The sequence below is a fragment of the Zosterops lateralis genome, assembly GCF_965231275.1.
Source record: "Zosterops lateralis genome assembly, chromosome: 1".
In the NCBI taxonomy this organism is placed as follows: Eukaryota; Metazoa; Chordata; class Aves; order Passeriformes; family Zosteropidae; genus Zosterops; species Zosterops lateralis.
In genome coordinates, this window is record NC_139762.1 from 47063346 (window position 1) to 47090312 (window position 26967).

At 37.1% G+C, this 26967-nt stretch overlaps 1 protein-coding gene across 1 annotated transcript in view; it reads left to right on the top strand.

Annotated features, from left to right (window-relative positions):
- LARS2 (leucyl-tRNA synthetase 2, mitochondrial) overlaps positions 1–26967 on the top strand; it is an 83074-nt gene that overhangs the window by 41824 nt on the left and 14283 nt on the right. Inside the window, exons 10-18 of the mRNA XM_083871515.1 lie at positions 3075–3179; positions 5839–5954; positions 6906–7189; positions 10292–10390; positions 13214–13351; positions 21444–21547; positions 22710–22892; positions 25480–25649; positions 26623–26700. Coding sequence (XP_083727641.1) covers positions 3075–3179; positions 5839–5954; positions 6906–7189; positions 10292–10390; positions 13214–13351; positions 21444–21547; positions 22710–22892; positions 25480–25649; positions 26623–26700 — 1277 coding nt within the window. The remainder of the gene's footprint in view (positions 1–3074; positions 3180–5838; positions 5955–6905; positions 7190–10291; positions 10391–13213; positions 13352–21443; positions 21548–22709; positions 22893–25479; positions 25650–26622; positions 26701–26967) is intronic.

Sequence of the window (26967 nt, forward strand, 5' to 3'; positions counted from 1 at the left end):
ATAGTGCATTTTGTTGTAGAAGAGCAACAATTATAGAGAATGATCTTTAAAGAGTATGTATCAAGCTGGGCAGGAGCTGTTCCTGTTGAGAGCAAGCAGGCCTTTCATTCTTGCTATATGTCACACAGTGTCACATCAGCTGTCCTGGCTTCAGATGTGGCAGGAGCAGCTATGCTAGAATCCTTTTTATAATAGTTTAACACTTCATAGTATATAAAGCAATAAAACAGATTCTTTTTTCCTCATCTACCAGAAATGAATAGTCCAAATTTGAGTGTGTCAGCCCAGTGGAACATTTCATGTCTATGTGTTAATTTGTCATTAGCAGAAAGACAGCAGAACTAATTCCTGCACCAGCCATGATTTTTTCCTGTCATAAGGAATCTAAAGAGGTGAATAGATCACTAATACATAGCAAAGTGAGTCACTGATACATAATAAAATAATACTCTACTGTGCAGTTCCTTAGTTAATACAAGACTCTAATGGAGTAAATTCAGAGTATCCCTATGGCAGTTCATGACTTGCACAGTCATCTGATAATGCTTTAATTGTTTTAACTGCTTTCCTGAAGTCTTCTACCACCAATTCTGTCTGTATTTAGGTCTAGTATTTTTTTGTTTGGAAAACCTGGAAATGACAAGAGTAAATATAATATTTTTTCTTTCTACTTCAGGCTGGTGTTCAGTATTTTCTTTTTCCCTTACTGGTAAAGATGAGGCTTCATTGTCTGTATAAGACCTGATTTCAACAGCATCTTGTGGGAAATTGTGTTGGTTGTACAGAATCTGCTTTTTTAAGTACTTCATTTCCACCTTAAAAATGTTTGCTTGCTAGTGGAAAAAAACATGGACCTGACTGTGTTGAGTACATAAAGCCCTTGTCTAAGAAGTGAGCAAAGCTTGGAGAATTTTGGAGAACAAATTTGCAGTCCTTGCAGTTGAACCAAATCAAAGCACTAACTGCATAAACACACATCCATGCATGTGCCTGTACATTTGTTGGGTCTTGTGCTTTAAGCCAAACCACAAAAGTGCAAAATTTGCTTTTAATAAGGACAATGGTATATTTTTATATTTGTTTTTAAGTGGAAATACTTGCAAAAGCATTTTGTGGTCCGTTAACAATAAGCTTAAAGCTTTTTTTTTGGTTGAGTTAAATTAAGAAACTCTCAGTTGAAAAATGACAGTCAAAAGTCCTCAAAAAACAGGCACAATTCCACATTAACTCTGCCGTTTTATACTCCTGCTACTTGTGAATATACTTACAGACATTCTTCAATTGAAAGTAGTTGAGATTGGCATTTTACATATGAAAGGACAACAACGGCATTTAAATCAAACAAAATTTTGGGTGGCCTATATAGACCCTATTTTCATATTAACCCAGACTTCTAAAAAATTCCTCAATAACACTGACATTTTAATTTAATTAAGTGTAATTGTTTTCTTTTCAATGGGCATAGTCTTATAATTCTATTTCTTCACTGTGTTCTCATTTAAATAATTAGGAGGGTATGTGTTTTTATGTTTTCTAGGAGAGAAAAAAAAAGCTATTGTATAGCAGAGTAACTGAAAGTTCTAAAACCTTTAGTCTTGAAGTACATGTCTGTATTTCAGGCTACTATTATTTAAATAGATGGAACAACCAGTTGTCAAACATTCTTTTTAATTTTTTGCCTAGAAAAATGTATGTTAATTTAGAATCTGGTAAGTCTAATAGTTTTGACAGCAGGAGGTGCCTGAGATAAAAATTTGACCATTGCATTGTTCATTATCTCATTATAATGCTCTGCATACATCGTCTTACATTTGTACCTCTACCATTCTCTCTTTTCGGTTATGATGATAATGATGTGAGCAAATGAGCACAGGAAAGAGCACCTTCATCAACTGCAGTTATTATTTTGGGTTCCAGCATAAAATGAAAATTATTGCAGGGTGGAAGAGAGAAGTTATTTTTAAAAGCAGTGTCCTGCCCACTCAGCTTCCTGCTCATGATGCTTTTTGGTTAGTTGCTTTTGAAAAGCGAAATTGTCCCTTTTGTACTTTTTTTAAACAGAGGAAAGCTGTATGCAGTGGTTTGAATGTAGAAATTTTCTTTATAATATGAATACCTCAGACCCCTAAAATTTGGACAAGTTATAATCAGAAATAAATAAATGTATCCTTTGTGTTAGGAAGTGTGATGAGATATAACAGGCCTCTTCTCAAAATTGCTGTTACTTCAAGCAGATTTTGTGCATTGCAATACAAGCCTTCATAGCCTCAGGTTAGCTATGAAGAAAGGTGAAAGGAAGCTCTTAGCTGCCCATATTTTAATGATTGTAATTATCATCAACATAAAGGCACTGAAAAAAGTTAGAAATAGACCCAAATTGAGATCTGGGGTTTAAATCCTCAAAATTTGGAGTACTCAGATTTGGTTTTCTTCTTGCTGAGCCACCCAATCTGCACGTTGTAAATCAATTTCAGTTTATTATTTCTCACCCTTAATTCTCTTCTCTCCTATCTCCCCTTGCTTGTGGACATTGGGTTCCTCATCTGTAATATGAATATCCTGTTTGGAAATCAATAGGTTACTTAGGTGGCTTTTTAATACAGGTTAAAAAAAAGATTTCACATGCTTTGTAGTTCTTCTGTAAGAAATTAAATCATAAGGATATATGCTCCCCTGCAGTTTTATCTGATTTTTGGTGGGATTTTGTAGCACCGTATGCTAGTACATAAATCAGGGCTTAATAAAACAAATTTGTACAATTTTTCAGCAACCTATATTTTGATCAAAGGCTCAAATTTTTTGTTATAATCCAAATCTTACTCTGTTTTTATGTATATTCTTGTTAAAAGTATGTTTTCTAATAATGAAAATTTATCAATCTGACTTACTGAGCATTTTAATACATCTGAGCTTTTTTGAAATGTGAATAGGTTTGTCATTTTCTTTCCTTTTTAAAGAAAACTGTTATTTAAAATTCATATAAGTGTAAGATAAACTGCACTGTAATGGTAAGTGATGTTCTTTGTATATCTCCTGTTATATTTTACTTACCATATCATTACATTTGTTTTCAGACTCACTTACTTCAGTGACAGCTGTGAATTTGCTTACCAATCAGGAAATTCCTGTAGTCATCTCAGCAAAAAACAGTTTTGATAATTTTCTTGATACTAAAATAGGTATGTGACATTAGATATGTAAGTGAATAGTATGGTTTTCAGTTGCTGTGTTGGAGCACAAGGTACTGCTGTGGTAAATACTGAACACGGAGGCTCTCTCTTCTGGATTTTGGATTTCTGTTCTTCATTTGGGAAGAAGGAAGGGAAAAGGAGCTATGTGGAATCTATGTGGGTGAAGAGATTTACGGATAATTTTAAATGGAAATATTATAAAATTAGTGCATTTAATGTGCTAAGTTTGAGGATCTGTATCTTAAGAAAATTGGTTACCTACAACATATGTGTTTGGCTGCCTCTTATCAACCTTAATCAAAACAGAACTGTACCATTTTTTGACTAACAAACCCTAACTTTTGGCCCTTTTTTGTGTCTTAAGTTTACATAAAGTATATACATCCTTATAGAGAAATGCTTCAGATGGTAAATGTACAAAACTTCCAACTTTGACTTTTATCCAGTAATATTTGTTTTGAGGCCAGTAAAATAGTTCAGGATAGGTAATAATTGTTTTCAGATAGTCTTGGACAGTTATCTTAGATCCTTTATCTCTCAAGGTAGCATTCCCATTATTTAAGGCACCTGATTTGGAGTTGAGGATCCATAGGTGGAGGGAGAGGGTGTTGCTAGAAGATGCTGAATTGTCTGCAGTGAGCTTCTGTTCTCAAAGTTGTCCCATGAAGCTGCTTGTCTTACTCCTTTCCTGGATAAGGAGCCTGGTCCCCAAACTGGGCAGCTAAGTACATACTCTTAGATAATCTGATTGTCCTAATAAGTCAAAATATAAATTATACTGTTTTAAAAACCATATCTGTTCTAATCTGCATCCACCAAGCTCTTTGTTTACTCTTGTAAATGGTTTTGCCGTGGTCTCAGCTGCATTGGGAAGGCAATGTTCTGTGCCAGTCCTAATGGGAAATAGTTATGTCTTCTTCCCTTTTCCCTTATCTCCTGTTGTTGCCTTCCTGTTGCTGATACTCCTTTCCTGTCCTGGGGCTGCTGCTTTCACTTCTGCCAGTATTGGCTATTTTTGCACAACTGGACTGAATGAAAACAGCTGAATGTGCAAAAATGTCTTGGATGACCCTCACAGGGCTGATGGAAATTATCCATGTGGGCTGTATATCTTGCTTATAACATGCCCGCATCTTATGCTTTAGATTTGAATCTCTTTTTGAGAAACAAAGGTTTTCTTCGTAAAGGAGAAGCGAAATAATTGTGATACCTAATCTTATTTTTTCTTAAAATCTTCCAGCTTGCTGGCACATCCTTTGGCCTTATGTCTGTTGGAAGCAGCCCAGCTCTTCATGGGAAGCTGTGGGTGCCAGCTGTTGAACTTTACTAGTGTACATTAATAGCATCATCTTTTCAAAAGGAAGCAGACCAAAATGTGGGAGCTGCTTTTTTCCATTTATACAGCGCATTGCAAAATCACCTGTTGTAGGCTGCAGGGTGACAAATTAATCTCTGACAAATTAAGATACAAACGTTGTTCTTGAAATGGCAAGAGTGTACATCTGCTGGAAAGATAAAATAGCAATTTTGTGGTATTCTCGTTAAGGAGTTACTTGTCACAGGGGAGTTTTGTTTGATTTTCTTTAGTCATCTGCTTCCAAACTTCCACATATTGGCAGAGTTAAAGTATAGCAGGCATTTCACTGCCTGAACTAAGACGATTGTTAAGCTGGTTTAGTTAATAATTCCAGTGTGCTCAGCAAATATTTTGAGAACTTCTGTGTGTAGTTTTCACCAACTTAATGCTGGCATTGTCTTGTTGAAATAAGTTACTTTGCCTTTTAAAGATGACAGTAATAGTGCAAGATGGTTCGAATTATTAATTAAATTATCATTGAAAAGGAAAAATATGCAAAAAGATGTATCTTTGTGTAAATAATAAATCTGTTAGTATCTTAATGTTATTTCAGAATACATGTGATAATAAAGCAAGCTAAGAAATTTCTTAATTCACTGTGAAAGGTAACCCTCCAGAGCAGAATTAAAATGCATGACTGTCCCAAATAATAAAACACAGAGGAGAAGAGAGCATTGGGAGCTTTAAATAGTGTGATTTGAGAAACTCATCTGAATAGCTGTAGGAAGTGTTCTCACTAGTTGTAATCTGAATTGCAATTGGATGTTATTTGAATCATTTCCCTGAGTTTATAAACAAGTCATGTCTTTCATAGTAAGTTAAAGGGAGAGTAATGTTTGACACTGCTGCATTATGGTAAATTTTAATAAATTATGAAGTTTGAAGGAGATAAATTAGTATTGAAACAGGAAGACTGCTCTTTGTTTAGTCTTTAGTTATCATATTAGCAAATAGAATTAAAATTTGTATTTTTAAATATATTATGTTTAGCTAATATGGCTATATTGAAAGTTCCATAATTCTATCCAAATTTTATAGCTTTATTTTTAGTTTTCTCAGAACAATCAAATTTTCAAACTTCCCTTAAAGAAGGACAGGACATTGATGAACATTTGAATTACAGAGGAACCGAGAAATGTATTTGCAATTATTGTTGTTTGAATTTCACTGCTTGAAGAATACAAAAACATTCTTACTCTTCATAAATCATTTTCTTTAACTCCTTTGTGAAAACATAAGTCATTATAAAGAGAGTGCCATAGAAATGAAATGGTTTTTCATCCCTTCTAGGAATTCCTAGTACTAGCGCAGAAGATGCTGCAGTAGCTAAGAATCTGGGCATTTCTTTCACTGAAGTCATTGAGACATTGCCAAATGGTTTGGAGAAGGTCATTAATTCTGCAGAGGTGGGTATATGAGTATGGATTTCTTTCCAACTTCCAGTAACAATGCAAACCAAATCTGTTTTCTCAAGAGTGCCAAATACTTTGTATGATTAATGGATTTTATTTTTTTTTAAATCAAGCCAAGCTTATGCTACCAAATTTCTGGGAATAATTTAATCATGAAATATGTTGGCTCTGCTGTAGCAATAAAATAAGTTTTTTCTTTTTGTACATGAGAGGAAGGTTGAACTTTCCTCTGTATTGGTCTCAGTTTTATAATGGAAACTGAATAATTTATCCTATGTTAAAAGTTGATTTTTATTTCATAATCTCAATAGATTTTTAATGTGAAACATACACTAGTCCTTCTTCCACAAATTCATTGAAATGTGGCTTCAGCCTTTGGGGTATCATGAATGCTTCAAGAGACATAGGAATCTTATCTTTAGATATAGCTCTTGAAAATATGTGTTTTAATGGTAGACACATGACATCCCAGGTAAGGTTTAAGTGGTTAAAACAGCTTTCCTTCTCCTGTGCTCATTTCAGGTTTTTCTATTCTTGCTTTCACATGTGAAAGAAGGAAAGCTGTTTTAACATTTGCATTTCCTCAGTCTTTACCTTATGTTTGTGGTATAAGTCTGGAAGTTTTGGTGCACAGCAACTGACAAAGATATCAACAGTAAATGCGAATATCTGCCAATAATGGCTGAAGGGGTCTACAAGATTTTCTCAGCCTTCTTCTATTCACACCATCAAGAACATGATCCTTTAAGCAAGAAGGTTGGTGTATGAATAGTCTCTTGGATAGCAGGATGTTAACCAGTGGCAAGAGGGAAATTATTATTTTATTTGACTCTCAGAAAACTGACTGGTTTTATTTGTTCTTGCACTTTCACTGACAGCAGCTATAAATTTTTCTTTCTTTTTCCACGTCTCTCTCCTTTTTTTTTTTTTTTTTCCCCCAATCAGATCACTGGCATGACTCGGCAGGAGGCTTTAAAAATTGTTACTCAGCAGGCCAAAAATAAAAGAATAGGCGGAGACCTGACGAGTGACAAATTGAGGGACTGGTTAATATCTCGCCAGCGCTACTGGGGAACGCCCATTCCGATCATTCACTGCCAGGCGTGCGGCACCGTTCCCGTGCCTTATGAAGACTTGCCTGTGGTGTTGCCCAACGTGACCAAGTTCACAGGAAAGGGAGCCTCACCTTTGGAAAGCGCCTCAGAATGGGTGAACTGTTCCTGTCCCAGGTAAGGCAGGGCTGTGTTTGCTGCAGCCTGGGAGAGATCACTTGGCACCTGCCTGTTTATTGTGCGCTTTCCCAAAGTGTTGGCCAGTGACTGCTCTGAGACTCCACAATGATGTTTAGTTTGACCCAGCACAGGGATTTTTTTCTTATATACACTGTAAAACTCCTTGTTTTTTGCAACACTCAATGCCCACTGCTATTTTTTCATAACAAGCTGAAACAAAACTCACTGGTCTTAAGTTAGAGGAAAGAAACAAAGGAAAAACAGAATAGTTTTCTCTGTTTCCCATTTCTTAACTGTATGTCTCACTTCATTTACCACAGTTATTTTAATTATCTTTCATCAGTGTTCATATAAAGCTTATAGTGATAACTAAATTAGTCCTTTTGTTAGGGAAACTAACATTGTGTTCATTTTCTTGCAATAATCAACAATAAAGTGTTCCCTCAGCTACATAAATCTTTATCATGAAGCTGTATCTTACAGATAGCATGTAATTCAGATCTGAAAGTAAATGCATCTTGTCATCACTGTAATCCTTATTGTTTGTAGTCCATCTGTTCAAGAAATAAAAAGTCTAAATTATGTAGTGAGAGATGTGTTGTAAAAATCAATTGTGTGATCTTGAGGATTGCTTAGATACTCTGCACACTGAAGTTTGCTTATAGGTGCTGTAGGAGAAACTGGTAGAACATGAGGTATCCCAGAGAAGATTTCATTAGCAGTGCAATGCATTGCTGTTCCTAGCTGACTCACCAAATGGGAAGTATGTTATCAGGCTGCCAGGCAGGGAAATCAGACATGTAAATGGCAACAGGGCTCTCACTGATAAGTCAGCAGATTCATAACATCTAAATTTATTTTAATATTAGCAGTTCCATGGTTCTCTGGAAACATGTATTTTGAACTTTGTTGATAACATGTAATTTTTTGTAAAACAGACCTTTACTCCCATGTTTCTGCAAAGAAAATTCCTTCTCAGATGTGCCTATTGAAATTGCACATAGTAATGTATTTTAAAGTGTGACCTTTGCAGTGAAGCCTTACTGAATAAGATCCACGGGTTTAGTAAAACCCCCAGAAATGCCTTGGTCTACAATTCCTAATTTCAATTGAAAAATTTTCCTGTTGTGACTGAAAGTCACTGTGTGCACTCTTGGCTTTCTGCACAACCTTAGTTAATTTTTTTTGTTTGTTTACCAGGCAATAACATACTTTGATGTATAGCAAATCCTTATGGTTTCTGGATAGTTATTGTGGCTGCACTGTATAGAAGTTAATCAAAGGCATTTGTTTAGTCAGAAATAAAGTCACGCAGGATTAGTTTCTTAGCTGAAAATGTAGTAGTGTGCTGAAATTAACTTTTTCTAAATTCTGATCTCTGTCTTCCTAATTCTCACCTATTTGACAGCTATCATCAGTATTGCTCATCCATGGCTGCTACAGTTTCAAATCATTTGAGCTATTACTTTTGTGTGCAGTCATCCTTGCTTTTCCTTGCTCCAAGAAGTTACATCATTCCTTCCTTTAGTTCTTCTCTCCAGTAATAGGGTTTTTTATTAGTTTCATTTAATAGCTAGAATTAATAAGGAAAGCCGGATGGAAAGATACAAGTCTAAGTATTTGAGTGACAATAATGTTAACCATCATAAATGGGAGGAGATGCCCAAGTTATTCTTCGTTGCACAAGTCCAGGTAATTGTGTTAGTCATCTGAAGATTGTCTAATGAGATTACAGTATTGTGCCTGTAATCACAATATTGATATAAATTGTATAAACTCTGAAAGATGCCCATGCTGTCTCTGTGTTAGTGAGCCATGTCCATTTAGAGCACAGAGGCATGAAGCAGATGTAATTATGGTTCAATGACAGTAAAGTATTCTTACTTTTGACAGAAAAACTATTCTTTTACATTGACCAAGTCTTCACTTATATGTACAATTTAATAAAACTATTATTCTACACTAAAAAGCAGTTAGAAGTAAAACTCCTTTATTACATTACTCTCATTGGAAGAAAAACTTGCATGTAGAAGAGGACCGGGTCCAGAGACAGAATCAAGGAAAATGTTAAGTGGTGATGCTCTTGTAGACTTGCCTTGGCAAGCCAAGCTGAAGTATCAGGCAGACAAGCAGACATACATGTTGCAGCTCACTCGTCAAGACTGATCAGAGACTAAATATGCAGTTATTAAATATGAAATAGCCAGTCCCCATTTATTATGTATCCTTACTACACATATACATACATCTAATCTTAAACACGATTATAAACTGTATACAATTCTTACATATAATCCATGGCATTTATGTTCAAGAGTGTCACAGATTGCAAAGTTTTATTGCCATTAGAATAATCCCATTGTTTTAACAGTAAGAGTTTTAAGAGGGATCATTTACAACAAATGAAGTTTATTAAATGTGATTATTGGCTCCTACAAGCAATGAATATTCAAAGAGAAGTTAACAGAAAGTAACCTGAGCTTCTAAAATCTATTTTGAAACTGTTCCTAAGGGCTGCCAATATAATTACAAGCAAAAATCAATTTGCTGTAATCACAAATTAAAATTGTGCTACAAGGTCTAGAAGAGATTTGATCTCAGTGAAAGCTGAAATTAAACTAAGTTAATTTTTTCTAGAGATAATAAATGGAATCTGCAAAGACCATTTTGTACAGACAATCAATGAGAGGCAACCACTGACCTTTCTGCTAAATCTGCTGGTACCTAACGAGTGTCATCTATATTCAGTACCCATTAACTTTATGGCAAAGTATTCTTGTCTGCGCTTCGTATCTTTTAAAATGGCAATTCCAAAAAATTCCAAGATTGAGAGGGCTGTCCAGTGCAGTGCCATCTTCTGCTATTGCTGGATGTGATGGCTGCTCAGCCTTTTTTATTGCTTGCTTTTGCTGTGTTTTGGGAGGGAGATGGAAAAAGTCTGTCTTGTTACTGCTGTTGGACTTTTTCTGACCATGTCACTCTTCAGACTGTTCAGTTTTCAATCTAAATGTCTTTGTGGGCACTCTCTCCATGTTTGTTTGGGTTTTTTTTCCAAGACTGTCACTTACCTAAATAAAGCTTTTCTCCTCTCTTGCTCAGGTGCAAGGCAGCAGCACGGCGAGAAGTCGATACCATGGACACATTTGTAGATTCCGCCTGGTACTTCCTGAGGTACACTGACCCTCACAACACAGACAGGTGAGGGCTGCAGTGCAGGGTCACTGGGGACTAGCCTGCTACACAGAAGAGAAGGGAACAAAGAGACCACACACTCAGGTGCTTCCAGCTTCTAGCTGCAGTCTACTGACAGTGTAGATCCCTGCACTGCCCCCATTAGGTGCCTGCCCTCTGGGCCTGAGCGCAGCACAGGGTGGGTGGTGGGGTTTAACCCCAGCTGGCATTTAAGTACCACACAGCTGCTTGCTCACTGCCCACACACACCCTGTGGGCTGGGGAGGACAATCAGGAGTAGGAGGAGAAAGTAAAAATCATGGCTTGGATAAGAACAGTTTAATAACAAAACAAAGTAAAATACTGTGGTGATAATAATAATTATAATAAAAAGGAGAGAGAGAGAGAGAGAGAAAACCCAGGAAAAATAAGTGATGCAGTATGTAATTGCTCACCATCTGCTGACTACTGCCCAGCCCATTCCTTAGCAGAAATTGGCACCTCCCAGCCAACTCCCCCAGTTTGTACACTGGGCATGACAGTCTATGGTATGGAATATCCCTTTGGCCAGTCTGGGTCAGCCTTCCTGGCTGTGCTTCCTCCCAGCTTCTTTGTGCATGTGCTCTCTGGCAGAGCATGAGAGACCAAGAAGTCCTTGGTTTATGGTAAGGACTGTTCAGCAACAGCCAGAACATCTGTGTGTCATCAGCATTTTTCTCATACTGAATTCAAAGCACAGCACTGTACCAGTTATTCAGAAGAAAAAGAACTTTATCACAGCCAAAAACAGGACAATATATGGAGCTGGTCTAAAAATTCAGTATTTGATAGTTCCTATAGCAGGAGATCTAGAAGAACAGGATGTATAAACACAACTATGTAAGCACAGGAACTACAAGGCAAGGAGCAGAAATTTGCATGAATGAGAATTATGGGGCAGAGCACAGAGAAAATCTTCAGCTGAGGCGTTGAAGTCCCTAGTGGAGGGTCCCATCAGGAATGACAGCCTGCTATGACTCTGAAACTGAGTAAATTGCATGGAGTCTCTCTTCACTGGCAATGCACTGAGCAGTTCAGTGTATGGACAGACAGTGATGTTCCACTGGTAAGAAGAGGAATAGTCCAGTGTAACATCCAGCTGCCAAGCCTGGCACCTTTACTTCTTTCCTTTTCAATTCTGGTGACTCTTGCCATTTCCTTGTGCACAGACCTTAAGTGGAGAGGCATCACAGCAATCTCCTGCTCTGTCAGCATTTCCACTACATGCATAATTAATGAAAGGAGATTTTTCATGTGCTATGGACTAGTGTCTGCAGCATGGAGAGTGTGGGAAGATAGATGTAGTTATTTAGCTGTTTTTCTACTCCATAGTCTGCCTGTAGCAGTGCTGCTTGATAACACTGTTTTTTTTCCAAAGAGAAATTAGTGCAACATCCCTACTATGTAGACTGAGGAAGACAGGAAGAATTGCATTTTAAAACATTGATACCACATGATGGGCTGTTTGGGCATGTATTTGTTTATTTATTGTGCAGAGCAGTGTCAGGGAAGATACTACATATACTCAGTGACTTAATATAGCTGGGCTGATTTTTTTTTTTTATTGTCAGCACTAGTTTGGTTAAACTAGAGAAAAATCTTCTGTGAACACTTTTATTTTGTGCCAATTTTAATTATTTTCTAGTGTTAGCATGGATATATTATTACTATTGGGTTAGGCAGATTGCTTCCTCTCCATGACATATTGAGGTATTTTTTGTGTGTGGGCAAGAGGGACTTGTCCAGAAGTTAAAGAAGAAATAGTCAAATGTAACATCCAACTGTCAAACTAACAGCTTAGTTTAGTCTAATCTGTTTTACACTGAAATGAGGAGATTTATATGGACTTCTGCACTAAATTGCTGCCCACATCTGATTTATTTAGTTAGTTCTTCTAACTAAGCTAAAATGTAAACCCTTCATTTCCATAAACCATATTTCACTGGTCTACAGTTCAGGAGAATTACTGTGTTGATTCTGGAGCCATATGATAAGTTTGATTTGTTCCACCAAAGACATGAATCCCAGATCCATGATTTGCTTCTAGGCTCATCTGTGACGAAGAAAGTGTCACTGTAACAAAAATTACAGATGGAATAATCAGACAGACTGGCAAAACAAGTAGATTTATTAGAGCAGGGGTTTGAAGCCTACAATAGAGAACTTCTGTACAAATGGTATTTTGAAGGCCCACCACAGGAGACATGGAAATATGTAATGAAGCAGTAAGCAATGCTGGGAAACCATTCAGGTGACCTCCAACGACATAGTAAATATGCTGTAAATGACAAATTTACTGTCATTTCATCAAGCATCCTTCAGTTGGAGTGCTGTGACCCATCGCTACAGAGGGTTCTGCAGCCTTAAACTGCATCATTGCCCCCTAATGGCAACAGTGCAAACAATCTATTTTAAAAATCAACTGGTTTTAAGTGGTCATGTCTTTTCTTTTTCATTCTAATATATTTGTATATAAAGCTTGATAAATACTAAAAATTTTAAAGCTGGCCGGCAGGGTATTTACAAAAAATTCATTTAAAGAACAGTCAAGCATTTTCATTTCTTTCTCAGGTAACTGCTTGCCTGAAATACAGGAAAATAATCTTTTTGTGGATCTATATCCCAGTGGAAATTAAATTTTTGTCTATAATAAGCATTTCACTTCTTAAAAAAAAAAAGATCTGATAGCAAAATGAAAGTTTTATTATACATGTATTGCTCTCAGTAAACAGTGTCGTCCCATCAAGGATGATAGTAGCGCTGATCTTTCTTTTCAACATTGGATTTTTTTCTATAATTGTGTGTTTTCAGGCCCTTTAATAGTGACTTAGCAGACTACTGGATGCCTGTGGATTTGTACATTGGAGGAAAGGAGCATGCAGTTATGCACTTATTCTATGCAAGGTTCTTCAATCATTTTTGCCATGATCTAAAGATGACAAAACACAAGTAAGCTTTATATATTTCTATTAAAATCTTTCATATTCCATGTGACTTGCAAGAGTATTAGTGGACTTTATTGTGACAGTAGAACATTACACTGAATAATCCTGAATTTTCCTGCTTTGTCAGTACTTGGTTTCTCACAGTGAGTTGCACTTCCTGTATGTATTGATACAAACATTTTTATTGCACGAGTATTAACTGACTCAGAGCAAGTGATAAAATGCTGCTGCAGAATTCCAGCCTGCAAAAGCATGCACAAACTAGTAACTTCAGGCATTCTGTGTAGTGCTATTATTTCAAATTAGGTAACTTCCTACCAGTAATAGAATTAATTTCAGTGGAACCATGTATATGTAAAAAATAAAGCACTCTTATAAATCACTGTATTATTGGAGCTGAGCAGTACAAAACACTTCTTGAAAAGCAAAAGCAATATATTTATCTCATGTCAATTTATTTTTTATTTAATGAATTTTATATAATTACTTTTAATTACTCTTGTTGATGGTGCTGCTATAGCCTAATTCACTGTTCTCTGTTTTGGTTAGAGGTAAAGTTTGATGGAAGAAGGTGAGTCATCTGTTGTTCTGTTCTTTGTCCTCTCAGATAGGTTCTGTACTTAACATCCCCATTTCCACTGAAATTCAGATCTTTTGTACCCTAAAATGCCATCCTCAGCTTGAAGAGTACTAGTAGCAGAACAATGAAACTCTGGCCCATGCTCTGTTCTGTTCTCCCATCAGCAGGGATGACTGAATAGATTGTGTCAAAATAAATGGCCCCATGAGAAGAACTGTTCAGTCATTTCTCAGCCACAACTCACATAAATTCATGTTTTACAAGTGTCCCCTCTAAAAACTTGATGTAAAAGAGGAGCATAAATATATATGTCACTGAACTCACTCAAATGCTGTAGTTTTGCTACAAAACTAGAATTTAGGTAGTTGTGAGCCAGAAAAAGATGGACAGGTTACTGCAGACTGCTTCCCCAAGGTATTTCCTAATTTTGATGAAAATAGGCAATGTGTTTGATTTCATAACTCATTCTTGGCTGTGCAATAGTTTGTAGTGAAAGCCGTGTTTGAAATATAGGATGTAAATGATTTGCGTACCTGTGTTTCACTCTGTTGTCTGCAGCTTGTGTAGCTGAAGCAGGAAGGCTGTTTCTTCTCTCCCTGAGTGGGCCTTTCAAAACAGTCCCCTCCTCTCAGAGGTGCTATGCTTCCAAGCAGAGAATTTTAAAGCTTTCTCTTGCAGGCAATTTTAGGCTTATTAATTCCACAAAAGATTTTACAATCCTAATCAATCCATCAGCCATCTAGTGGAGCTGTAACACACAGCAGCAAAATGTTCTTTTGCTAGTCAAATTCTTCAATCTTCCAAAATGACATTAACCACATTAGTGGCTGAAGTATTGTCAATATAAAGTGAGATCACAGGGCAGGGGAGATTTTCTTGCAAAGTAAGTGGTTTGCTTTGGTGTGCAAGACAAAAAGGCATGGAAAGAGGCCAGCTGGACTGAAAAGGAACCTCCTGTGTGACCTTAAGAAGACCAAAATAAGTACAAGGAAAGTGGAAGTAAGGATGGGACTACCTCTGGAGGAATGTAGAAGCATCTACTGGATACGTAATATGGATTATGGAAAGGTCATAGCTCTTCAGTGAAGAATGTGAAGGTAGTAAGAAGAGATTCTGGACATACATTGAAAAGAACACCAAGGAAGAGATTGGCCTGAAACAAAATCCAACAAAGAGCCTAGGTAGAAAGGAAAGTCTTTGCCTTGGCTGTTGCTGTCAAGGCCTGTGCTTAGTAGGAAAGTTTGAAGGCAAGAGATACTGCCCATTGTAGAGTAGAATTGAGTTAGGGTTCACTTAAGTAAACCAGACATGTCCAAGTTCCAGGCATGAAAGACAAGGTGACTGGAGCAGCCACCATGGATTTACCAAGAGGAAATTATGCCCAACTTAATCTGCCTTCCTTCTATGGTGAGGTGATTCCACCTGTGGATGAGGAGAGAGCTGTGCATATCTTTTACCATGACTTCAATAGAACAGCTGGGGCTGGGCCGTGTGTGTGTGGAGGATTACAACAGAGAAGGGCTTAGGGGTCCTGATGAACACCAAGTTAGAGGTGGGGCAGCAGCTGGCATGACACTATACTCTGCTAGCAAAACCTGTCCAGCTTTGGTTATCTCTGCTCAGCATTCAGGGAGAACTGGAATACTGTGTCTAGTTTTGAGGTCCTCACCCCAGTGTGAGGTACACTGTTAAACTGAAGAGGGTCTAGTGAAAGAGCACTATGATAGTCAGGGGTTGGAGTATATGACATACAAGAAGAGGCTAAGGGAGTTGAGTGTGTTTCCCATGGAGAAGAGAAGGCTAAGGAGGGAATGTGATTGCTATCTAGTGCTCACTAAAGGAGGTTTATAGAGAAGAGAGAACCAGACTCTTTGCAGAGATGTATGGAGAAAGGAAAGGAGTCACAGACTGCAGCAAGGTTCAGCTGGAGGGTTTTGGCATCCCCAGTTTTGGCAGGGAAGGGGATGAGACTGGAACCATTTGACTTGAGACATTGCGGCATTTCCGTCATCGCGTATTTTCAAAACACAGCTGGACAGGGCCCTGAACAACCTGAAGTTAGGTCTGATATGACAAAAAAGCTGCTCCAAATGACTTCCAAAGATCCCTTCCAACCTGCATTATTCTAAGGACCCTGTGATTCTGTAGCTGCATTACTTTGGAATGTATTTTGTTCACACTCTGGTGTGACAGAGCAGTAGCACAAAAGCTGTGTAGTGTAGCCTGATCTAAATATAGTAAGTGGCAAAAGAAAACTCTACCTTCAGTGAAAAAAAATCTTTAAGAAGCACTGACTATGCTAGTGACAATTGCAGAAGAAAATCAAAATTGCTTTCTGTAGAACCAGTTTGCAAGACTCTGGAGAACTCCTTTGGCACCAAATACAATCTCAAGAGCTGTTGCACTTGTGATCTGTTACAGCATTGCCCCAAGGGCTGGGTGTATGAACTGCTTAGATGTGTGCTCAGACTGCAAGATGACTGTAACAAATCCATCATCAGGCACAAAATTGTTCACTTGCTTTAGCTCTATGCACGGTAAAGCATTAGCTGCTTTGAAGCCATGAAGTCAAATTAGGATTTTGGTTTAATATGGAAATCATAACTTCTTTATAAATATTACTGTGCATTTAAAATGTTTTAGTGGGTTTTTTGTTTTTCGTTTTTTTTTTTTTTTTGCTCTGTCTTCTGTTTGAACTGCTCAAGGGCTGGTCTGAAAGATCTGAAAAGTGTACTTAGAAACAACACGCTTATTGTTAGGAAGCTTGAAGTCATGATGTCAAAGCCCACGGTTCTGAGGGAAAACGCTAAAATGTTAAAAAACACTGCCCTCTTGTGCATTTTCAGTCTTTCTCTAATAGTGTAGGTCTTTTAGTCTTTAGTCTTTAGTCTGTGATTAAATAAATAAAATTGTTGTATCTCAGTTAATGAGAGCTGCCACTGTTTAAAGTGTAATCTAGCATCCTTAAAAATTTTTATGATTCCCCTACATAGATGTAGTAGTTTTTCATTTTGATATGTTTTCTTTATGGAAATTTTCATTGTTTAGCTCCTATCCTCTGAGTTTCAAATCCATTGAAGTATTTCTGGGCAGTCTTTAATTATGTACAAATGGCTATTAACATAGTAATGTGGTTGAAAACAGAAATTAGAATTCCTGTAGTTTGGATTTTCAAAGCAATCTTTCCAAATACGGTGTAATGATTATTACAGAAATGTTATAGGCAACATGTATGAAATAGGCATTACACACATACCCTCATTGGAAATGCAGTGTTTGTTGGCATTTAAAATTGTAAAGGTGTCTATATAGCTTAAATATCCCCTTAAGATGAGGCATGATCTTTTATTTTTTAATGCATTGGACTGGAGACAGTGGGAAAGAAATGCTGCTCAATTTCTCAGTAATGACAAGGCAGAATAAGTGATACCCTCTGGGTATTCATACATGTGATATCAGATTAAGCCCAAATTGATGTCAATTTGTTCTAGCAGTCTGATCTGTAAAATGCATTGGTTCTATAAAAAATTCACAAGGCAGCAAGCCCTCCCAGCTGTGACCACTGCTGGGAGAGGGGCCAGGTAGGCAGCTGGGCCAGAAAACTCCTCCTCTGTTCCAGCTGAATCCACCATGGCAGGCGTGTGCTGACACTCTCAGTTACACCTGCTCAGCTGTGCAAGTACAAGTTACACAGAATTTGGTTCAGCCCTAGACTTCAGTAATCAGTTCTGTCTGATGAATAACTGGAAATGGAATCTAGCACATTCTCCCTGAAGGATTATAAAGTAATAAAAAAGTTTATTGTTGCCATTAAGTCAGCAGATTTGACTCTGATAGGGGGAAAATCTGCTGAGTAAGAAGGCACTATTTTTCACATAGCTGAGTTACAGAATAAAAGAGGATATGTGTGTTACAGAAATAGCTTATTCTGTGAAGGAATGATGCTGCAGCTTTTCTGCATTCATTTAGGACCTTATCACTAGTGCTGATTGTAAGCAAAAACACTCCGTTGTTAACTGTGTGGAATCTTGAACATTCAATATTGGGGTTTTGGGGTTGGTTTTTTTTTGGTTTTTTCCTAAAATTACCAGCTTCCACATCCTTCAGTCACCTCCACAATGTTGCACAGCTGTATCTAACATCAGGTTTCACAGCCCCCTGGACTCAGCTGATAGTGACTGACCTAGTCTTGTCTTCACTCCAGGGCACAGCACTCAGGCTCTCTCAGTTTTTCTAAAGGTGCAGGGTGCAAATACATGCAGTGAGCTCCCTTGCTAGGGTTATCCCTTCTTCTGAATTCACTATTTTATCACTGTGGCAGGCTCCACAGAGTTCTTCCAGCCAGGTCATTTGTACCTAGGATTGAAATTCCTGCTGCTCACCCTCCACAGAGCAAAGCAAAGAGCATGAGAATATGGCACTGAGCAGGAATTCTTGATCTATCATGCTTGGTCCTACCATCCATCGCATGGTCCTGCATAGATAGATCAGTCTCTCATAGAAATGAACCTGTATATGAACATTAGAGAAATGAAAAGATGGATTGCAGACTTCATTGCTAGCACAACTGATCGTTCTCAGAGATGCAGGCACAGTTTGCAGGTGGGACGTACAACACGATCAAAAGCTGTAATACAGGCAAGGTCTCAGTGCCAATACCCAGCACGAGCACAAACTTCCCAGGCAAGTGAAGGCCTATCCCATTCCATTATACCTACAGTCTGAAACATGACCAAGCATTCAAGGGAACTCTAGACACCTTTTCTATGCCAGAAGTGTCAGTGTGTCTGAAAATGGCTTCATTTCATTATGCTTGGTGTTTTGGCTCAGGAAGTATTTATGATGCCATGACCAGTGCTGCAGTATTTAGGTCAGACTCGCATCATCCCTGCTGTGCTGCAGACCCTGGCAGTTCCTTTACACAACCAACAAGTGCCATCCCTGCCTTTGAAGTGGAATGTTTGAGGTGTGCAGTTTTGTTAACATGAATTCAAGTGTAACTCTGCATGTGAACATGAGATGGAGCCACCACAACACTGCCAAAATGACTGTGCATTCAGTGCAGGGCTTAGTTTGGTTTAGAGCCCTGTGTTTAGCAGATGGGCTCTGGCTTTCTCATTTTGGGCATGTCTCCATACTCCTGCGGTCTCCCACTAGAAACACATGGTTGGGTTTTTTTCCCCATACTTGGTAATGTATTTTGTATTGCATTTTTGTAGCCTCTGTCAGCATAAACAAAAATAAGAAATGCTTGTTCCTGCATTCAGTTTTTAGTAACTTGGCATATGATCTGAACTAACTCTTTGTCATTAAAAATAAGTGTTCCTTGAAAAGTCACTTCCAGTGGAGAGCCCTATCTGATTTGGATGATCTGGCTACCTCATTAGCTTTACTTTAGATAGCAGGAAGTGTAGCTATTTTAATAGCTGTTTGAGATCTTAAACAGACTGAAGTACTGAATGATAGGGAGGGAAATTATTCTTTTTTCTGTAGTATAATGTCTCTAGTTTGTAGAGACAGAAGAACTGTTAGATCCTGAGGCATTTTCCCACCATTGTTGTTGATAGGGTTACAAAGTTTTTGTTCCAAATTTTTACCTTCTAATTCACTTGGATAATTTATAACTTTTTATTGAATTTTAGATTATTTTTGCCTCCTATTTTTAATTTTTTTTCTTGGTTTTACTGTCAAAATTTGGTAAGTTCCTTTACTTCTAAACAACAAGATTTTTCAGTCAACCTCTGAAGTATTGTCTACAAAATATTTATAAAGATGCTTGAGTTCCTGCTCATACGTTACATTGTTGATAAAACCAGGTGGCGTGGCAGAGACTCATACTTCTTTGTGACTGAGTGTTACATCAATATGTGCCAGTACTTGCACAATATTTAGAAGTATACAAAATATGAAAGGAAGGAAACTCATGTTCAAACTTGGACATGTTGAAGATAAAATATGATGCCTGTCACTTTCTCTCTGAGTTTATAGTTTTGTTTTCAAGTATTTTCTTACTTCAGAGTCATTTAAAGGACTAGCACTAGGAAGATACCTGCTTTAATATGCTAGAAACATGCCTAAATGTTATATAATTTAATAATACTTTATTGTATTATTAATAAATAATACTTTATTGTATTATTAAATTACTGTATTTTAAATAGTAAGATAAATTGTCATGTAATTTATATTTCTTAATAATGTAAAATACAATATTAACTCTGTAACAGTGAGTCATGTTTTGGATTATGACGTTTTTGTACATGTGAAATAAAATGTGGAAGTCTGGTTTTACGACTTTTTTAGATGAGTATACTCTGGCTTTAAAAAAAAAAAGTTAATAGGAATAATGCATCCTTTTTACACTGGTTGTTCTGTACACATTTGATGTTTCATTAGGTAAAAGCGTAGAAAATTCAGATTGTTTGATGTTGCACACACATGTCAGCATTAGGAGGTGCAAGCCAGTATTAGCCAGTGCTGATGATCATGTCCTCCAAACTGATGGTCACCGATGTTCCTGTGTTGGAGGGTCCCATGAGAAAGCTTCCACACTGTATATGCTTTTTGGGACTAGCTCCATAACTCCTTCCCTGGCCCCTTCTGTTCTTAAAGCTGTGTTAGAGCTGCCTTACTTTCCTGTTCTACTGAGTGGGAACCAAAAGCTTTAGAGAGATTATTTTGTTGCCTTTTTTTTCAGTGAAAACAGTGACAGACATGTGACTCAATGAATTAGAAATGCGAGATCATTAAAGGAGGGGGCCACAACAGTGTGTCAACCAGAGCAGTGTTTACTTAGAGTTTATTTCTTGCTGAGTGCACTACTGTCTTTCAAGGCTCTTTTTAGCCCTGTCATATACTCGTTTCATGGGAGTTTACTCTCCCTGATGTAAATTTTGCTAGAAAAGTAAGATGCTAAAAAATTGATGCAATGAGATACAAACTTGACAGCACTGCCTGTTTTCTAGTGTACCTTTTCATACAGCTAGGCCTTCCTGGCTAGTTCTGCAAAGGGACAAGGCATGTGGGTGCTTATGTTAGAGAAACCGTCTTATCTGTTTATAGAAAGAAATGGTCAACAATTTTGATTTGTTCAAAATCCTGTGCTCCTCAGAGAGAAGATAGAACTAAATATTTGTATGACAATGAGGCCAGGTACTTGAATGCTTTTAGAGAAGAGATTTAGCTTGAAGTTAGGGAAATTGCACTGTTGGCCAAGAAACTTCTGTGTATTATCCATATGCTAATTTGAAAAGTGATGTTAGAATTACTTAGTACTAAATCAGGGCACAAGAATGTGAGCAGAGTGCAAATAAGTACTTAAGATTTGCCAGCCAACCACCGTGAATCAATGCACAAAGTACTCTTTCTAAGGTGACAACTATTTATGTATAGTCAACTTGAACTCTTGTTTCATTAAAAAAATGTGCCTGATTGGCTCAACACCTGAGGCTTATCATAAAGTATGCTTTTGACAGCTGTTTTCAACAGAGAAATTTCTTTTTCCTTCCACCCTTAGGGAGCCTTTCCATAAGCTCTTGGTTCAAGGTCTTATCAAGAATCAGACATTCAGACTAAAAACAACAGGCCAGTGTTTGAAGAGAGAGGAGGTTGATCTCACTGGTAAGAGAAACTACATGGGAAAATCAGCATAGATGTGTCCCTAAAGCCAGGGACTGCTTCAGTGCTGGGAAAATTTGGAAGAGAAAGTCAATCCTTCTAATATTTAAACTGGAGAGCAACTTCCGTGAATTTTGAATTTACACATACTGCTGATTGCACAGAGCTCCTACTAATACAGCAGCTTTTAATTGCATACAAACACAGAAACAGTGCTGTGTTATTATTTTGGCTCCAGTGTAGTCCAAAAGATCAAAAGTCAATTTTGTTAAGACGGTGCTCAGCAGGCTGCTGAATGGAGCCAGTTAGGTGCAGCAAACAGACAACCTACAAAAACGTTACAGCAAAACTAACACAGGTAGAGGTGCATTCAGTAGATATTTGGAATGTAAAACTTCTAGGAAACAGTGCTCAGTCTCAGGTTCTTTGCAGAGCCTTCACTGCATAAGCTGCTGGACCAGTCATTGCTATGGCACCTGTAGCAACAAATATGGTTTGGTCATATTTGCCTCTCTTAAGCATTCCTCTCATACATCCTTGTTTTCACTGGATACAAATCCTGTAAGACAGTTAGAAATCAAACAACAAACCCACCCTCTTGAGTTTTGACACTCTCGCTACCCTATTTTCTTCTAGAAAAGATTGGGCTTTTTTAGCAGAGGGTTTTACTCAGTTGCACCTTTTTCAGTGTAAATGCCGCACTCTGTCTCTAAATTCATGCGAGAGAAAACACATTCTTTTCAGGATAACTTACTGCAATTGGAACCTATAAATCTGGTATTTGCAAAAGCCAAGTACAGGTCAGAATTGTATCAAATCAGCACACCTATCTAGGCATTTTTAAATGTCATGGTTATAAAAAGATTTAAATATCAGGAGCTGTCCAGGCAGCACTTTTGATGCATGCCAGATACAGTTTCCAAATGGTAGGAAACTTTTGTCATGATGTGATGGAAGCTTTAGGATATTACTGGTGTTAAAAACATTAACGCAGGAAAAATTTGAGAGGGAAAAGAGTCTTTGGAATGGGTGGTATTCCTCTTGGAAAAAAAAAAACCAAAACGCTGGCAATAGTTGTTTCTTCTCATGCTTATGGAACAAAGTTAATTGCTGTTACAAGTGAGCAAAATTTTTTTCAGCAGTTTTTGTATGTCTGAATATTTAGGAAGTGAACCGGTTCACCTAAAAACTGGTGAGAAGCTCCAAGTTGCTTGGGAGAAAATGAGCAAATCTAAGCACAATGGAATAGACCCTGAGGAAATAGTGAAAGAATATGGCATTGACACCCTGCGTCTTTACATTCTGTTTGCTGCTCCTCCAGAACAAGACATTTTGTGGGATGCTAAAAGTAAGTCAGATTGCTTCTGTAGTTTGTTTTGTTGTGGGTTTGTTTCTTTTTTTCTCAAGTATTGCATTTTAAACACAAAATTAATACAGTTCTTGATGCCCAAGTTTTGGAAAAAATGAATCAAAAAAGTGTCATAAAGAGGTTTTATTCCTTGTTTCTTTTAAAGGAGAGAAGGTCACAAAGTTGTCACTAAGAGGCAAACTTGAAACATTATTGCAAGCAGCTTACCTCTTATAAGCTAAAAGCACATATGGAAACTACTTATTAAAGTTGTATTTTCTTCTGAAAACTTGGACCTCATTATAGTTTTTTAATTAGCAATGATTGAGTAACTGAAAATTATTTTTCTTTATAATCTGTTTTTTTCTAATCAGATCACAGATACAACTTTACAATAGTTTGTTATTTCCATTCATTAACACACATGCAATGGCTTTTGTAAGCTGGACTATGAAATAGTTCTCAGAAGAATCTCATTAGAAGATAATCAGAGTTCCTAGTAATTAATATTTCTAGATATGACATTTTTATGAGCTTACATCTTGAATAAGTTAAGAATTACCCTCCTGTGCACTTATTTACTCCTATCATGCAATTCCTCATACTGACAGGCCTTAATTTCTTTTATCTACTGTGGTTCATACATTTTAGTGTAGTCTTATACATTCATTTACATTTCACCTTTCTGTCACATCAGGCTTTAATGAAACACTCCATTCCTTGTTTCAAAAAGTGTATTTATTCATTCCTTCACGTGTTAAGTTCTTGCCACGTAGTTCAGCCTGCGCTAAACTTTATTTCAGTTGTGTCTGTCACACTTTATATTCACTTGTGTTTCTTTATATATTATTGCAGTATTGCACGTACTGGAGGAGTGGGCTTTATGAGTTCTCAGCTGGCTTTCTGTCACCACCTAATCACAACAGTAGAGAGCTAGGCATTTGAAAAGGTCTCTTAAAAAAATCAATCACTTAGAATCAACCCTTAACAGCTGCATCCCAAACACTACACAGGTACAAAATTCACTCTGCGGCAGCTAATTTGGTGATGCACAATCTTTTTGCTGTATTTTCTGATCTTGAAAATGAAATAATTAAATTACTGTGAGGACAGTGTGTACTAAATCTTGGTTGTAAAGTATATGAGAGCTTGGTGGTTAAACATTTTGTAAGAAAGCTAAGCACATACAGTTATAATGCTAGCAAAAATGTATTTAGTCATTCAAGCCAATCTGTTTACCACTTGAGAAATACAAAGGAAGATTTTGGCATCATCTCATGTTAAAAGTATTGAAAAATGTAACCAAAAGGAGATTTTAGCAGCATAAAGATATTTCCAGAGGAGAAGAAAATAGAAAGTTAGGTGAAAAGCAATTCTTAAATCTCATTGCACTTTGTTCTGAAATTTTTAATGATAACAAAATTATGAATGCTTAAATTAAAGAAATTAAGCAAGTTGTGTTGGGTTTGACCTTGGGCTGGATGTCAGGTGCCCACCAAGCTGCTTTGTCACTCCTTGCTTTGCAGTTGGACAGGGGGAGAAAAGTACAACAAAAGGCTTGTGGATTGAGGTAAGGGCAAGGAGCTCACTCAGTGTTTGCCATCATGGGCAAAACACATAAGACTGAGAAATTAATTTACTGTATTACCAATTAAAATTAGAGTAATGAGAAGTAAAACCAAGTATTCATCTTCCCCTCATCCCTCCCTTTTTCCTGGGCTCAACTGGCTCTGTCAGACATGGGAGAAGCTCCTAGAAAGCTTCCCAGGGAAGCCATCCTTGTAGCCCTCCCTACTGCAACTTTGCCACGCAAAGCCATTACAGGAATTTTTTTCATTCAGAGAATGTTAAATAATGGTTCTCAGTTGTCATGATCCTTCTCCTCACTGGCTGTGATAGCCTTTGGATGATTGCCCTTCAGACTAGATTCCTTGTCCTTTCAGTGGACCTCAAGGCAGGGCCTCCTGTCATTCTTCTGCGGTGTAAGCAGCCATGGAGTAGGACTGATTATTCAGGTTCAAGGTCAATAGCTTCATAGTCTTCCCATCCCAAACTAAGCTGTGTCAAAAGAGGGTACCAAGGCTCAGAGCCTATACTCATTAGCACAATAGGATCTCTAGCAGCAAAAGTATACGTACTTGTTAAAATCAAACTTGAAAGGAAACTTCTCAATTTGAAAAAACACATGTATGCATACTTGTGTATATATTTGTATTCATGAGTTCAAAAAATGAGAGCACGTACAACTCCTTTGTGGAGTCATTAAAACACAAGATGAGCATTCTAGTGTTGACATACCATTGGGTTATTTTACAGATATTAGTAAATATTCTATGCTGTATTCTTGCTATATATATCTGTTTTAAAATCATTGAAGAAAAATACTTTTATCTTACTGATTTTTTTCCATTAAAGCAACACAGCATTACTTGTAAAGACATTTTAATTGCACTGATATCTTTCATTTAAAATAGAGAGTTTTTTTAAAGAATGTTCAACTACAGTGTTCTGATCCTGGTTTTCTTTATAGGTTTGAATTCTTTACTTTTAACTGACATTTGTTTCTGAAATCTTTCATTAATCTCAGCTGATGCCATGCCCGGCGTTCAGAGATGGCAGACGCGCCTCTGGGCACTTGTAACCAAACTTATTGAAGCGAGGACTTCAGGAACCATGCCCAATCCTGAGCTTCTGAATAAGAAAGAGAAGGCTGAAGCCAGAAAGATCTGGGAGCAGAAGAATCTGGTGATTTCTGAGGTTAATAGAAATACTTACATAGTTTCTAAATGACTAAATAAGTTGTTTCTTATGCTAAAACCATATGTTAGACTTACAGAGCCAAAAGCTTTTTCCCCAGATGAGTAGCTAATTTTTAAGTGAATTATTCTCTTTGTAAATAATTTTATCTACCTACAAATCTTGTGGGACAGAACTTACTTAAAGGATGTATGCCTCATTTAAGGAGTGAAATGTTATGACAATAAAGTTTTATCAATCTGGGATTCAAGTAACTTCATTTCAAGTAACAAAACCTAGCTGAGTTCTGTAAGTTACCCTAACAAAACCTTTGGTCTGTTTGCTTCATACCTCATTATCATACCTCCTGTTTCATATAGAATGAAAAAAAAACACTGGTGAAAATATATTAGCATAGCCTTGAAAAAAATACTGAAGTGGTTGTTCATCTCTTGTTATGTGTTGTCTCCTGCTGTGATTAGTATCAATTTAATTATCCAAGACTCAGAAGGAAGCATAAATACCTGCAAAATTAACTTCAGATATTTTTCTGTGGATAAAAACTTTGGCCATTTTAAACCCTGCTGTGAGGGATATTCCAGATCATTTAACAGATTTTATAATTCTAATCTTGTAATCAAGTTTTCACCAGTATAAATGGATTTACAAGAGAGAAGGCTTCTTGTAGGGGCAAAGGAAAGATATTTTATTAAAGGAAATAAAGGGTGACTAATGCACATTTTTCATAGCATTGACTGAAGCTTGTATAATCCTTAAACAGAAGGGAAGCTAATCGGTTGAATTTTTATATGATACTTATCTTCCTCCCCACACACGATTGCACATATGTGTTTGCATACCAAAGTGATTTTCATATAAGAGGTAAGATGCACATATTTCACAAATTGAAATTGATTATCAGTAATTGTTTTTCATTTAAAAACCCAGTATTCCAAGTTTGAGGATTATAATTATAATTTTCTTATAATACCAGGTAACCGAGTACTTCACAAAGGACCATTTGTTCAATGCAGCTATTTCCCGATTGATGGGCCTTACAAATGTACTCTATGTAAGTATGTGATATTAATGAAGGTATTTTTTTTCTCAGACACTGCTTCTGTCAGTCTTTCTGCAAAGCAGGAGCTGCCTGAACTATAGATCCAGCTTTCTGTAAGTCATCAACTTCATAAACAGTATTACTAAGTCAAGAACCTTGTTGAGTTACTCAGTACAAAAGCAGCATGTTCAAGTATCACTGTAACCCTGAAATATAAACAGTTTTGCAGGAGGAGCTTGATGATATTAGATCTACCAGATTCTGATGTTTATGTCTGCA